Source organism: Rhea americana, unplaced genomic scaffold, assembly GCF_003343005.1.
Source record: "Rhea americana isolate MKP2758 unplaced genomic scaffold, rheAme1 scaffold_129, whole genome shotgun sequence".
NCBI classification, from domain to species: domain Eukaryota; kingdom Metazoa; phylum Chordata; class Aves; order Rheiformes; family Rheidae; genus Rhea; species Rhea americana.
Window position 1 is genome coordinate 1542773 of NW_028185361.1, and position 16583 is coordinate 1559355.

Here is a 16583-nt window from a genome sequence, read left to right on the forward strand (position 1 = left end):
ATAAAATTTCTAAACCTTTATAGAACACTTATATAGAATGCTATCACCTTTTTAACAATCACTGAAAAAAAAAAACACCACAAAGCAATGATACKATTATTAAATTTACTCATAAATTATTATTAAAAAGTATTTAAAGACATACTATATTGGTCCATAGCAGATAACCTACAGCCCAATATACTGTACTGTGACAATCTTGTATTTGACCTCTGAGGATAAGGCTATTAATTTCTATGTTGTTTATAAGTCATCTTTTAAAAGTCATCTGGCACCTGATATTGATTCTGGAGAACATCTAGTAACAGAAATGGGGAAAGTCAGGAACAGAGAGAGAAACTCAAACTTTAAGCAAACATTTACAAGTAGTATACATATAAAAATAGTATTGGACTACAAAAGTAACAAATTTCTGTATGTTTTTATGAATGCTTATTTTATCAAATATTGATCAAAAAACATATTCCTGCTCCCTAAAGGTCACATATAACATGTAAATCACATAGATTATATTTATAATATGCTTTTCAAACCTTAAAATAGTCTTGTGAGGCAACGTACTTTGCCTAATTCTGTCCAACAGCAAAAGGTGTGAAGTCACTTGTCTAACAGAAAGGGAAGGAAATGCACCCATCTGCACCACCTCTCCCAAAAAACAGGCAAAAGCTCTGGCTTCAGGCACACTGATCCACAGACTCAGGTGGGCTGGGACCTTGGGAGGTCGCTGGTGCAAAACACTGCCCCTATCAGGAGTAGCTACAGGACAGCCCAGGTGATGCCAGGGCAGGCATCTAGGTATCTACCAGCCCTGTCTGCAGCTCCCTGCAACCATCGCTGCTCCTGGTCAGCCAGGCTCCCACCCCACCACCGCCACCGCCTACCCCACCGCTTCCCACCCCAGCTCAGCCTGGCCCTGGCTGCAGCCTCAGCCTCATTAAGATTCTCTTTGGTGCATCTCTGCCGAGACCCTGCAGATAGCAGTCCTGCCTGCCAGCGTATCAAACCAGCCTCCTCCAAGTTGGTGTCAGCTACAAACTTGACGAGCATGCCCTCAGTCCCCTCCTGTAGGCCACAGACAGATGTGAAAGAGCACGGCTCCCAGGAGAAACTCTATGATACCTTACTTGTTACCAGCCTGCAGGTAGAGTACAATCCGTTAACCCATCCCCTACTCTGAACCCAACTGTCCAGGCAGTTTTTAAATATATCCACTAACGGATATATTTAAATATGTCTGCACACTCRTGCAAATGTTACGTACTAATTTGGGTACAAAAATACTGTATGAGAGTGTCAAGCATCTTGCAAGAGTTGAGATATATGACATCCCCTCCTAGTCCACAAATCATTTTAGGTAATCAGGTTCATCAGGCACAGCTGACCCTCAGTAAATCTCCATCTCATTGTTYTCAATTGCCTTTTCCTTTATATGCTCAGAAACGGCTTTTAAAAGGACTTTCTCTATGATTTTTCCCAGGATCTGAAGTAAGGCTGACCAGTCATTATTCCCTGGAACAGTCCTTTAGCCTYCTCTGGAGACAGGTGCAGTATTTGCTTTTCTCTAGTCACCAGAAAGCTTCTCGATCACCGTATCACATAGACGATAGCAACTTCAAAGTGACATCAGTCAGTTCTCAGCAACCTTGGATGTTTCGTTGGTCCCACTGCCTTAAACAAGCTCTCTCAGGTAATCCAACTCATGCACTGCTGGTATTTCTCCTTTGTCAATCCTACCTCTAGACACAAAGGCTTGGAGGACTGTCTTGAGGAAGACTGAGGCAAAGACAGCAAGTACCTCAGCCTTATCTATTGTCTGCTATCACTGTTCTTTTGATTATTTGGACAAACCATACTTATGCTTGGAGGAAGATAAAGACCTGCCAGCTTTTCTGAGCTCTTCCACCCTTCAAAGCTGCTTTTCAAAGGCTTCCATTTACCAGTTCCCTGAGTAAATTCAAGTCTCCTATCCTAAAGCCTGGACTATGCTTATCTCCTTCCTCAGATCATCTCAGGATCTTGGACTTCACAATTTCAGGATCTGTAGAGTCAAGGCTGCCACTGATTACCAGATTCCCAACCTGTTCTTCCTTGTTTGTGAATAGTGTATGCTGCTGTATGTCATTCCTGGTTAACTTAAGCARTAGCTTTCCAAAGAAGTTATCCCAACAGAATCCAGAAGTCTCCTTGACTGTTTGCGACTCCTCCCTGAGGCGCCTGCACCGCTTATTGCCATCTCTGTAATCATATGGCTATGGCATCCCTTTCTTCAATAAGCATGCCTTTTCAGCCATGAAGATTGATACATTAAACACTATTCTGACCATTTTCACTGACAGTGTGGATAGCATTAATTTTCAATAATTTATCAAATACTGTAAACAATACATCTGACAACTTGAAAATTAGATCAGTCTAGTACACACTAGTGGATTTTCTCCCCTAAGGATCAACAAACTCTTTAGTGTCCTGGTAATCCTACAATCCTTTCATCATAACCAATCCAAGAACCTTGACTCACAAGAACATTACTTCCCATGTTAAAAGATCTGAATAAAACTCTTTACAAAGGCTTTCCATCAGTATAACAATCAAAAGTGTTACCAAAACTACTAATTTGCAAGCAGGAATAAAAGATGTTTCTGTGCAAGATGAAGTTATTATACTGAATATACCAGAAGACAATGCAAATTGATATTATAAAGAAATAGCTTTRTGAGTAAKTGTTCAACAGCCAGGCTGGACAGGGGGGAACACTACATATAAGCAGCCAAATACTGATATCATGTCTGTGGCCTATTTCYCTTGTAGGACTTTAGAAAGAATGCRCCAATTTTCACCAACAAATGGGACACAGTAACACATTTTTAAAAATATGTAATATTTTGCACAATGTAAAAATATTATTTGGTTTTTCATTTTATCAAAAATTGTGAAAATAATGTTTAATATATTATATWCCCTAATAAGGCCTCTCAGAGTGGAGCCCTCTGGAGGCTAAGATACAATTTATGCAAAACTACAGTTAAAAGTTTTAAAGTGGTATTCCAAAACAACAAATATCAAGTCTACTACAATCAAATTATAGTTAAGTAAATTATATATTGAGAAAAAAAATCTTGAATGATAATACTTTTATGTTTTTATTATTTWATATATATGTATTTTATCTTAAAATGCAATATCTTTTATTTTTTAATGATTACATTTTAAGATGACTATTTGAAGTCAGATTCCTGCTTTGCAACATCAATTTTTAAAAAGCTGTGGGTCTTAAGTGAAGGAATGTAAATGAATGTCAGTCCCCACTGGTAGATTTGAATATATAACTTGTTATTTAAAGAAAATAACTTGCAGTGTAAGTGCCTAGAGAAGCTGATTTTGAAATAACATCTAGAAGTCCATTCCATTTCATACCTTTATTTTGCCATCAGTGCCAGATATTTCTGTTTTCCATCGTGCCTCCTCCTTCCTCAGTTTCTCCAGGTCATTTAGCAGGTCAGCACAGCGTGTATTTAATTCCTTATTTTCCTCCTCCAGGTTTTTTATAACCAGTCTGTTTTGCTCTTCCTTCTTCTGTGCACACTCCTCAGTGTCCTGTAGAACAGTACCACAAGGGCCGATAAACAAAAAAAGTGAGAACTAATCAGCAAATATAAGCTGTGCAGTTTTACCCTCACAGCAGCTTCTTCTATATTTGATGGCCAAGGTCACCTGTGTACTTTTATTGGCCTCTTTCATGCAGGTGGAAGGGTCATATTTTTTAGCTGGATGACAGCTTTGATGAGTACACATTTGCAAAGAGCCCATTAATTGATCAAGCTGCCTTTGATGCTGTCCCCAGCTATTTTTGAGACCCACACAGACATATCCTCCCAGACCTCGGCTTTATCAATTAATAATGCCAGTCCCATCAGAATCTAATTACAAGAAGCCACATCTTCACACTCCTACTTTCTTTGCTCCATTTCCATCATTAACTATTTATCTGAAAGTTATAAAGCTTGGATTCTTGGCTTTAAAGCATCTTTCTCAGAGTTGGTGTGCAAAAAATMTGAGGTTTAGCAAGGCCTAAGGCAATTTTTTCTCCAGGCTTGTCACTTCCTGTGCCACAAAGGCTGACACTCCTTAAAGAACTACTTCAAAGCTACAGTCTTATAAAACTATGTATAACTCAATATACCTTAAGTTCTTGGCTTTTATCTCTAAATTTCTTGTTCAAGTTACTGAATTCATTCTTCAAATGGGCRTTTTCCTCATCTACAACAATCTTTCTCTGTTGTAAGTTGTTTATCTCCTGCTGCTGTCCTGAGAGTCTCTATTTAAAAAAAAAAAAAATCTTRATACACAAAAAGCAATTGTAAAAGAATATGCAGATACTCGTATCATTTTAAATGCAAGTCTTGTAATGTAATAAYGCAACAAATGTAATTTTACAGCATTCTTTTCGATTCATTACTACTTAACACATACTTGAAGATGTATCATTATATAAGACAGTGATGAAAACTGAGAACAGAGTTATCTTGCTGCYACCGAAAGAACCCATAAATACAAATTGAACAGAAATTATTTAGTTAAACTTAGAGAAGGACAAAGTCATCTGTAGAAAWGAGATTTGTGATGAGGATTAAGAATACTTTTTTTTTTTTCATTTGCACTTTTAACATCTCAACACTCTGGCCAAATATAAGAGTTGGACCTTCTCCAACTTTCATGAAAGTAATGAGAAACAAGTATTAAGTGAAGGAACCAAAAAGATTATGATACAAAATAGTTGTATGAAAGGCATTAAGTCTAAATGAATTTGCAGCTTACGGCAAGTTAGTCAACTCTGTTGGAATACAGACAATTTACTGTACCATGCATAATGAAATCGTAGGGCTACTAGAAAAACAAGTTCAACTTTCTGTACTCCATTTATGATTGTACTTTCTTCTTTAAAAGGCATTGATATTGCAACATCCACAATCTTAAAAGTGTTAGAATTTTGCATTTTTATTCTGAAGCTCTATTTAGTTCCATGTACTGTTTCTTTAGCTTCCTAAATCAAAATATTTATTTGATTTAAAAGACTTTCCTAGCAGTGACACTAAAATTGCAGTAATAAGCAGATGAAATTTTTGTTTGAGAACAAAAATGCAACTACCTTTAATACWCAGACCTAATGAAATGTATTCAATTATACTAAAAAAATGGTATTTTTTCATTAGCCTACAATACTGCTGGTAACCTATGTAAAAGTTTCTTGAAATACCATTTTCAACCTGCAAATGGTTAATTCCAACTCATACATATGCCATTAACAMAAAAGAATGAAAATGTCTTGAGAACAAATACACATATCGACAATATGGTAGTCAGAGCAGAAATCACATCCAACAACTATTAATTTTAAACCTACATCTAACAATCTGGGCAAAAAGAATAACTATGTCACCACTGAACTCAAAGTAATATGTCTACAACTAGAAACACACACACRTATTACAAGTAGCAGTCTTTCATAAAAAGCAAGCTGTGAAGGCACAAGCAGAACTTGCTCAGCATCTTTATCAGTGTCAGTATGTTGGTATCCTAAGCACCCATATTCCAAAGGAAATTATCCTCAATGGAACAAGCACAAAGTGATCCTGCAATTTTGAGAGCCTGAACAACAGTCTGCRCACCAGCCTTTTCTAAAGCAATGAATGTTCTTCCTTCCTACTCTATAAAATARTAAAACTGTAACTCAGCACAAAGTAAACCTTCTGTCCTTTTTACTGTATTACATTATAACRTTTGTCAACTAACTTAATACTGAATAAACAATCTTTTTCAATATTACTGGAGTTGAATCATATAAAAAGCGTTAATTGTACATATTTGATTGTAAAATTAAAGCTGATGTAAATAATTTCTTTACTAATTATTATTTAAGCAATTAATGAGTTTCTGTGGTATTCAGGCACCAGAAATRTATATTTGAGGACATTAATCTATGTATTAAACAAATATCTCTGTCATTAAACATATCTATTGCTTTATTTCTTCATGCACTGAATCTCTTTTCATTCTTTGTTTGGTTTTACTGAGACCTTTGTTCCAACTTTTCTAAATTACTTCAAATCTCTTTTTCTGTCAACCTCTTCCTTTTTCTACACATTATATTTTCACTTTTCTTGCAAGTATTTTTATTGTTCTCTTCTACTATCTCCCAAAATCTTCAATATGTATATTCTTCTCCTATTTTTAATAAATTCAATTTTTTTCTCCAACACTGCCATTCRCACTGTAAGATAAACAGTAACACTACTAGAGATTGAAAAATGAAACATACAACTTAGCGAATACAAAATACTCATGCAAGAGTAAACCCCATGACTATTCAGCATAATGAGATAGGGAAGGGGTAAGTTCTGCAGCAAATATTGAAAATATTAAACAACTGTGAAAGTATAATGTTTAGTAAATACTGTGGGGAGGTATGAGGGATATTTTTTTCCCTACATAAAAATTTTCATTTTATTAAACAGCAACAACAAGAAAATTATCTTTGTTCGGTTTCAAAATTGATAGCAGCCACTGTAGAATTTAAAGAATATAGCAAGTGATGTAATTTCTAACCGTATTCTTTRAAAAGAAGGCAAAAATAAAGTGAACTGAAGAGAATGAAAAATGAGGAGGGGAAAAGTCAGATAAAGTGAGAAAATGTAGAAAAAAAATGTATTCTTGTATCTYWTTTTTTTAATCCAATGTCATTAATTAAAAGCAACCAATCAACCAGACAAAAAAAAAAAAAAAGGATTCCATTAATACACCTTTTAACCAACAGTTCTGTTCTCCAGAGACTCAGAAATGTGAAAATATAGAACTAGCTTGTATTTAAGACAGTACTTAATTGTTTAAGCTGAGACCAGCAGCATAGTTGTTTACTTATTATAATACAACTAGTTCTCCTGTAGACACTCAATTCAACATTCTCATTCTGATAGACTCTAGTCAAGATTGTCCTCAGATTAGATTCATAAATATTCTTCCATTTCTTCCACAGAAAAAGTGAATCTGAGTTTGAGATTTAGAAATTCACATAAAACTCATGGAACAAGCACAAAGGTATAGTTTTATGAATAACCTTCTTAGCTTTGGCAGTATATTATTCAGCACACCACAATTTTGTATAAATCTTCAGTGCAAATACATTAGATTAATTTCACAATACAAATATTGAAATTGTCAAAGTACTATCAATAAATTCAAAAAATAGTACATGCAATTCAGATTTGATATATATGCATATGTATATATATATATGTATACACACACATATGTATAGACAAACACAATTTATGGATGTACACATATGTGTACTTGTGAATACACCTGAACATAATACAGGAAAGGTGACGGACTAAACACCATTTTTTTTTTTATCATTTACATAGGAATATTTTCTTATAATCACGTAGGAAAAAATCAAGCACAGCAGTTTTTTAAAAAATTTTTTTTAAATTATGTATCTTTCAGTTAGAATGTCTGTATTTTGGTCCTCAAAAGGCAGGATATACTGCCCATACACCAGCAATTATTCAGCAGACATTAAGGAATAGACAGGGATTTTAAGAAACTTCATCTCAGCAGAAGACTCCTGTTTTGAGGCTACTAGACACCAAGTTGAATCTTAACTATTCCAAAAGCAGAAATTTCAGAATATACATGATTTTTTCAGAAATACAAAAATAAACTGTTGTTGACTAAGATGATTTTGTCACATCTTAAAAAAGAGATGAATCYACATCATCATGGAAAGTATCAGTTATTCTGCTTATTTCCCTCCCACTCCCCAGGTCCTCACAGATTTTCAGTAAGGAGATTTTGTAACTCTTCTTTCTAGCTTATTACTGCTTATTTAACATTTATCCTAACAAAGTCTACCTTTGTAGAGTACTCATAAAAATTATAACTATTTTGAAGATTCTATTGGTTCTAAACAGACTTTTAAATCTAAAACTAGCACTCAAACTCAAAGTTCAGCTTCAGCTCTTTAAGGCATCCAGTATCTGAGTACACAAGTTACATATCATTGCTTTCTTTTGTTATACAGTGTATTGAAGGTGTGATGTAGACATACATACTTAAAGCAAAGTCATAATGATCTTGAGGTCCTACTTGGAATGGAATAGTTTTGTAATAGTTTGGAGGACTAATGGAGACCTGAAAATATAGCAATAAAAATAAAACTAGCTACTCCCAAAGTYTGTCCATATTGCTGAGATGGAATTTTAAACCTAGATAAGCTACTTAYTTCATATGCATTGCAAGATAATCAGATAGATTATCCTGAATCAGACTTGAACATGAGGTTTAGCTCAGTTGGTTAGAGCATGGTGTTGCTAATGCTAGGGCTGTGGGTTCAATCCCTGTACGTGGCTATGCTGAAGGTTGGACTAGTTGATCTCCAGAGGTCCCTTCCAACGTTATGATTCTATGATTAATTACTTATCCCCAAAACTGACATATTTAAGGCTTTAAATCCATCAAAAAGGCAACTGTGCCCATACCAATAACTAAGGTGGTCTTTTCATTAAAAAAAAAAAAAAAAAAAAAAATTTACCTGAGGCGTCTACAAACCATCTATTACAGCAGTGGCAAAACATCACTTACATAAGCTATACTTGCATGGAAAAATTCCTGCTATGTTTCAAAGCATTTTTCCTGGGTGCTATTTTGTATATTCTTACCTTCCAAGAAATTGAAATTTTACTCTCTTATCTGCTCATTTCAATGTTTATGAGGAAGGGAAAAAATGGGAATATTATTCAGGAGCCATGGCTGGACAGAAGTAAGGGTAATAAAAAATTTCTTAGATACAGACAATTAAGTAAATTATCACTGGCCTTTGTTGTGCAGCTGTTTTTTGCACTTTGCTTCCTCAACCTATGAATTACCTTATATAATAAGAGAAAAAATAATAAAGGCTGATTTCTTGGAGGGAATATAAACAGTGTTCCTTAAAGACTATCCTACTCTAGCAGGCAAGTGAAAGAAAAAAAAATACACGTAATTGACCAAACACACAGGGTAAACTCTCACATAAGGGTTTTTTTTTGACAGAATTCATCAGGTAAGAACACTCACTCAGGAATCATCTATCCCCACAGTATCTACTGTTTTTGTCTAGATACCACAGAAGATWGGATTTTGCTGTAGAATAATAATTGCACAACTTATATTTTGCACTAACTGCAATCGTACTGGTATGAATACAACACGACAAAAAGTGTTCTACAGGCTTTTGACAATCTGATGCTCAAGAACTGTAAAAAAAATACAATTAATACAACTAAAATAGACTTCTGAAGATTTTTCCATAGACAAACTTAAAAATATAAGAAAGAARACTATATTCTAGAAGTGAATTTGCTCTAATAAAAGCTGAAGGAATCTGCTATTATCCTTTACTTTAGCTGAGAAGAATCAAACAGTATCCCTTGTATACTGATGAATTCCAGAATGCTCCCAGCAACAATACGTACAAAGAAAAAAAATATTCTGATCTGCTGCAGGAGGTCTTTTGATGTCCAAGACAATTGTCATTCTAGAATTCATTTTTATCCTTTCCCATTGAACAACTTCATCTACAATACAATATTATTTCTCCTTAATAGTGTCAAATAATTTACTGGCAATAACTACAGCTATTTCTTGGTCAGTATTTAAAAGATACAAATAGTATTTTAATTAAAGTTGTTATTCAATATGAATTTAACAGAGCCTACGACCTTATGTAAGACAGTGAAAGTGGCAATGGAAACACTTYATTGGTGCTAGAAGTCTGTTTTTAAAAACAATGAGTTAGCCTGTAACTGTAAAAAGTTTTGATATTGTTACAGACATCATCACTGAACTGCTATTCTTAAGTGTAAGATTATTAATCCATAAAGAGAAAGCATTCACACGGACACTAAAACAATAGCTATACATACTGTAAGTGTTGACCAAGTTTTTACATTTTGGGGGTGGAGGAGGGAAGACTTTTGGTACTTTTTTTTTTTTCTTTTTGGAGCTTGCAATTCGATCAGTGTATGACTGAACCAGTACTGTCTGCATGCTTCCATACAGATTCACAAACTATAGATAATAGATATTTTGTTTCATTTTAAGATGTTAATTTAGGTGCCTACTGAAATTTTATCAAATATCCCTAAAAATAATCCTAACAGAAATGCAAAGCTGACATACTTATCACTTTGCTGCAGCTAAGGCCACAGAAATGCAATAACACACCTGACCTGTCAGTGGCTGCTGAAGTATTTCCTGAAAAACAAGTCTCTACATCTTACTATTAGAACAATCTCCATCTATAACTGCAAGAAAGGGACATGCATTCAACCTCACTACTGAAGTGACTACCTGCATTTTGAGTATCAAACACTCATCTTATATTTCCATGGTTCTCATCCTTCATGAGAAGCTTTTTACCATGTTTTTGATATACCACATAAGAAATAAAAAATGGACACAAACAAAATAACTAGAAGTGATGAAAAATAAAAAAAAAAATCCCAAAATAGTGACTTCAAAAAAGGAAGTTACCATTTTAATAAAATTCAGACATGTTGACTGAAACAAAATTAAATTAAATTATATTACAACTTAAGTAAATATGAAAGGCTTATTCTATTTGCAAATTTTTTTTCCTCAAAATTTCTACTTCAACATATATATATTTAAATGTGTGTGTGTATATATATATATATATATATATATATATAAAATATATATATATGCAGTTTTTCTCTTATTTTTTCTCTTTTCCTCACCATATTTTTATCAACAAATTTGAGGTTGATTCACCGCACTCCTAACTTCTTCCTTTTCCCTCCAACTTTCCTTTTTTCCAGTAGGAACTGAACAATAAGTAAGGGCCATTAAAAAAGCCCCAGTAATATTTCATAGTTTCTCTTCCTTAAGCTTCTTCTATTTTTACTTTGTATTATTCAGGGTTTTTTTTATTAATCTGCTCAGTTCTCAACTTGAACACTCATATATGTTTAACAAATAACATTTCCAATCACATTCAAATATACTCCTCCCACAGAAAGAAAAAACACAAAAGAAAAAATAAATCAAAGGCAAACAAAAGAAAACTACTCTCTCATCTCATGACTATTCATTAGAATTTTTAATTATTTTCAGATGTARGATGAACAGAAGTTCTATGTAAATAATTCATGAAAATGTAGCCATACGTTACGGAAGTTTTCTGCTATACTTGCAGACAGTATGTTGTGCCTTCATAGTCTAAATGACACTAGCCAGTTACAATTTAAAATGCAATTATTTTTAAATCTGTATTGCTCCAAAAATAAAAAGTCATCAATATAGATATCTGATTCTCCAGTATCCTTCCAAGAAAGGTAACAGCCTGTATTCACAAACACCCATTCAGCTTGACTCCTAAACAAGGCCAGAAGAAATACTTAAAAAAAAAAAAAAGTCTACAGTAGATTAGAATATGTCTCATGTAAGACTATTATGTGCACATACTTTCATTATTAATTTTTTTCCAAATCAGTCTTTAAGCAGTGAAAAGAGGTAAAAATATGTSGCAAGCAAGGAAAGAAGGTGGAAAGCAGGCAGAAAGAGGTGAAATAAAACATGCAAATTTAAATAGATACAAAGGAAAAAAAAAACTCTTAAGACATTGTTCAATTCAAATGTGTTTGACTATCATTTATATGTTGGAGAAAAAAAAATATTTTTTCCCCCCCAAGAACTGGAGGGAAAAAAATTTTTTCTTTCCTGAATCCCAGGACCAAGTAAAAAGTTTCCAGAGAGAAGCAGATCAGAAATATGAGCAGCAGCTGACTTCATTCTGCAAGCAAGGAATACGTACTTACTCCTCTTCTACTAGTGTGTCTTGCTCCTGAATTCTCATTTGACTCATAGATTAAAGAAGGGTCAAACAATATAATCCACTGTAAACATTATATTCCTTACTACYCTCTCTGGACTTGTCTGATGTGATTAATTTGGTGTCTTCATCAAAGTTTGTTTCCTTAATCAAAGCACCTTTCAGAATTTTCAGTATTTAAACAAGTGATGGAAATAAACTGTGACTTTAGGTAGTGTATCACTCAGCTTTAMATCTCTAGAACTTCACTGTCACTATCAGCAAAGAAATCATTCCTAGCAAGGAATCTGCTAGACAGGTCTCAACACTGACAAAACTTGGTCATGACAAACCATTTCATTCTACTCATGCTGCTCCTTACAGCCACTCCACTCCTTCCCTCATGTATCAGAAACATGAAGTTCTATCACTCTTGCCACTTCTCAAAATCTCCTACAATCTGTTTTATCACTTCTTGTTTGTTGCTTCTGCTACAAAGCAAGRGTAGCCACCAGCTGAAGTAGGGATTTATGCCATGTTTGTGTATTGCCACAGGAGCCATGTACTATTTCTGGTATGTATGCAATAGGTTTGCCACCAACAAAACAAGGAATACACACGCTCCTTGTTCTGCAAAGGGACAATAATTAGAAGCAGTGTTTCATTAAAACACACAGCTCTAAGACTAGCCTCATGGCCAACAAAGAAAATCTACAGCTCCATGATAAATCCAACATTTTCCCTAGTACTGCATGAACTGCAGTAACGCACCTCCTAGATTTAAAGATTAACTGGCTATTCTCCTCTATCCTATGACAGCTTGCAGGGTAACAAGAGCAAACACTGACCATACAATCAAATACTGACAATCTTAGATATGCTACAACTTTCCTATCACCTTAACCACCAGGTACTATGAATAAACTCCCTTTCTCTTTTGTCGAGTAATTCTCTACTTCAGGACAGAATGCCTATAATAAGCACCGTAAAGCAGCACAGTTCAAAACACTTATTTTGTCTACTTTTTCCTCTGTCCTTAGTAGTTGTATTTTGAACCTCCTGAAAGAAGCAGCCTAGCCTGCTGGGTCAAGCAGCAGAAAATCTAGAATCTCCTCTTCCATCTTTCATCCCAATTCCAAATCAAAATCAACCACCTGCTAAAATGAGCTTATCTCTTTTAARATGAAAAGTACCATCTTAACGTAACTTGGTATTTTTTCTAACACTACCTTCCTCAGCAAGAGCGATGCAAGTCCCTCAGAGTGAGCCAGTCTGTCTCTAAATTCTGTATGACCGTGAGAGATCTCCAGCAAAGGATGCCTACAAGCACCTATTCCTGATGCAGCAACTTTCATTACTCTCATATATGTCAATGCTGTCAGATCAGGTGTAACAAACAAAGAACAGCTGTTGCTATGATAAACTTTTCTGATAAGTTCCTTCCTAAGTATAGTCAGCAGATTCAAAAGGGCAGTACCTAATTTCAAAGGGCTCTGCAGGATCCATTCTGCTAAACTATCTTAAGGAGTAAAATTTGCTTGAGATTGCAGAAAATCTGTGCTCAACTAAATAGTCATGATATTTGGCAAGATTCACCACCAGCAATGCTCTTTTATAGGGGAAGAAAATCCAGCTGCATCCTCTCACAGCTCCGCTGACCTTACTTACACACAAACACACATACTTTCTCTCTCTACTAAAACTATTCCATAATAAAATATTTTCTATTTGCTTTGAAACTATTTTTATTTCAAAGAAAAAATGGCCACCCCACTGTAACTTTAAGTGGCTACCTGATAACTATTCTTCCCTGAAATGGATAAGATTGTCAAAACTACAGCACTACTCCTTAGAAGACAAACGAGATCAGAAAAATGAGACCACTGGAAAAAAATCTTTGTCTGCTTTCTAGGCTTGAATATTTAATTCTGTTAGTATAAAAATCAAGCACTTCACCCCAATGGAACTGGCAGAGTACAAACTACATCACATTTCTCTATTTGCTGTGCTTTTTCCTGCCTAATCCAAGTCAATTTCAGGCTAGCTTTGTTGAAATATCTCTTGAAACAGGATTGTCAAGCAATAAAGACCCAGAAGCTTCAGACAAATTCAAGCTTGGCTACACAGGCAAATTAATGAAAAGATCAAATCTGGATTTATAGGACATCTCTACCAACACCCACTATAGCTGCTCTTCTGCACGCTAAATGCAAACATAGAAGTAGTAAGCAGCATACTCCCTCAAAATGGAGTAAGTTATCTCACAGAAATGCATTTTCAGCTTRCAGACAAAGCTTCCCTGCAGGGAGTTCACACAAATGTACTAATGAACTATAAAGATACACCCTAATTTACTGTTCATTAATTTCTTTAGACAAATAAGCCCACAGGTACTAGCCATAGTCATCATAGTACCTAACTCAGCCTTGAATCAATAAATCAGAATCCACAACATTCAACTACCGAAATTATATTTTTTTTCCCCTCCTATCTTCCTCACTCAGTTCTTATCCTACAGGAGATTGCTTTGCTCTAGTCCAGGGAGAAAGCTAATCTACAGAAAAGAAGCAAGTTTCAACACTGACACTGTATCCCTTTTTTGAGGTACACTTTCACTGAAAAATGTGCTAGTACTCTTAGATATTGTTCACCTGCACCTTTTATAAATCTCATTCACTAGAAAAACTTTTCCGTAAAGAGTTTATAAACTCTGCATAATCTCATTACTACTGACGCATTCATCCGAACTCCTTATTACCAAAATTATTCTCATGTCCCTCATTACACTAGAATGAACAAGGTTATATGCTACTTGAAATAAAATGTTAAGATAGCAATAATGTGTGTATACATTTGTCTTAATTTAATAACAACATTTTATTACAAAGAAAAATACAGACAGGTGAAGGTACAAAAGTTAAAATGAAATTTATTAATGTTAATTAATGCTTGAAGGTAGAATTATGCTTCTTTCAATTGGACCTATTAAAAGGGCTTTAATATAGATTTGCACAGCAAGCTGAAGATTTTCAARTGCAGATAATGAGACAAGCTAGTACTATTTTAACCCCTCTGGAGTATAATCAGTTGATAAGGTTTTGAAACATTACAAGGTCTAGGACAAAAAGATTAGCTTTTGTTCTTTCACATCAAAATTGAAAGCTAATTAATTAAAATATTATAAAAAAATAAAACACTGAATGGTATATTCAGCCATCTTTAGTTTTTCTCCCTTCTAATGAAAAAATATGAATATTATTTAATCTATTGTCTGCAATGCAGAAGACTGAATTACTATTCTCCTACTGCTCTCTGAAAGTAATTGTCTGAATAGTCTGTTGTGTTCCAAATTTTAATGTATTCTTCCAAAAGAACAGTTCATTAAAAAAAAGAAAATCATGGAAGACAACACCAATGACCTATTTGAAACACATACAAATTCAATACACCAGGTGGGAAATATTTTCAAAGAGAAAGGAAAATGGAAAGAGATACCTGCAGCAATCAGCCTTCAGAAGAAAAATAGTTAAAACGATAGGAAAGGAAGAAAGTGGACGAAAGGCCACTTAAAGGCAATAGTACATATTCTTTTCCTTGAAAAAGAGAGATAGCATGTATTCATGGTAACAATTCATCCCTACTGAGATAAAAGTTTTGGATAACATTAGRCAACATATGGGCAGTAAGATCCTGTGGAGCAGTTTAGTCAATGACCTTAAAGGAGTTGGATTTTTTTACCCTAGCATTAGGACTAAACACATACTTGCCAACTGAAATACAGCTCTGGCAGTCAAGATCAAAAGTTACCAACCAACCAAATACAAACATATCAAAAAAAAAAAAAAAGATAGATGAAAACACTACCAATTTATAAATACTTTAATAAACAATATTTTTTAATATTATATTTGGTACTCCCACTGTATCAGTTTTCGTTAGGAAACTGYTTTAAGCTAGAGTTTCAACAGATTGCTACAATACAGTTTTGTCACTGTACCAAAACTCCAAAATGAAGATTTTATAACCAGTTTACATTACAGCTACATGATTCTAGAATTATACCTTTGCTACTGTAATGCTACTTGCATTACAATCTTTTATATTCATCAAAACTATCTCAGTGAGAGTTAGCAAAGATGAGCAATATACTGAAATGATACATTAACCTTTTGTCCACTTTAGTATGCACTCTTTTCCAAAGTCAGACTTCATAATTTTTGCAAAGCTGTGATTTAATTTTTACCTTTAAAACCACAAATCCTATTCTCATTAATATTTACACATAATTTTTTCCTGTGTAAGTTAGACAAAAGCAATTAAAGATCATATTACTCTTCATGTGCAAGTTTCGAAATTGACTACTTGGTAAATTTTCAATTATATCCTTAAAAAGTGGAAAATCTTCAACTAGTAGAAGTGTTTTAGCACAAATAAAGTTAATTTGGCTTTCAGTATTAGATATGATTATTTCTCCATTTATATGCGTCTCCTGATGTTAGGAATGTTTTCTTATCTACAATCATTTAAGAGGGGTCTTTACTATGATAGAACAATGTTTAAACAAAATATAGAACAAGGAGGATTTTCTCCCATTTTCCTCTTAGGGTTTTGTTGCTGCTTCTGGCAGCAATATCAGCTTACATACATGTCAATCTATGATAGATGTCATTTACTTGCCTTTTTCCCTTAGTCAGCATGGAGCTGTACAATC

The 16583-nt window shown here is 34.2% G+C and overlaps 1 protein-coding gene across 3 annotated transcripts in view; it reads right to left on the reverse strand.

The window, feature by feature from the left end:
* Positions 1 to 16583, reverse strand: part of CNTLN (centlein) — a 201953-nt gene that overhangs the window by 151451 nt on the left and 33919 nt on the right. For all 3 annotated transcript variants that reach the window (XM_085326231.1, XM_085326230.1, XM_085326229.1), the window contains exons 4-5: positions 4181 to 4315; positions 3415 to 3594 (exon numbers count right to left, since the gene is read on the reverse strand). In XM_085326231.1, coding sequence (XP_085182357.1) covers positions 3415 to 3594; positions 4181 to 4315 — 315 coding nt within the window. The remainder of the gene's footprint in view (positions 1 to 3414; positions 3595 to 4180; positions 4316 to 16583) is intronic.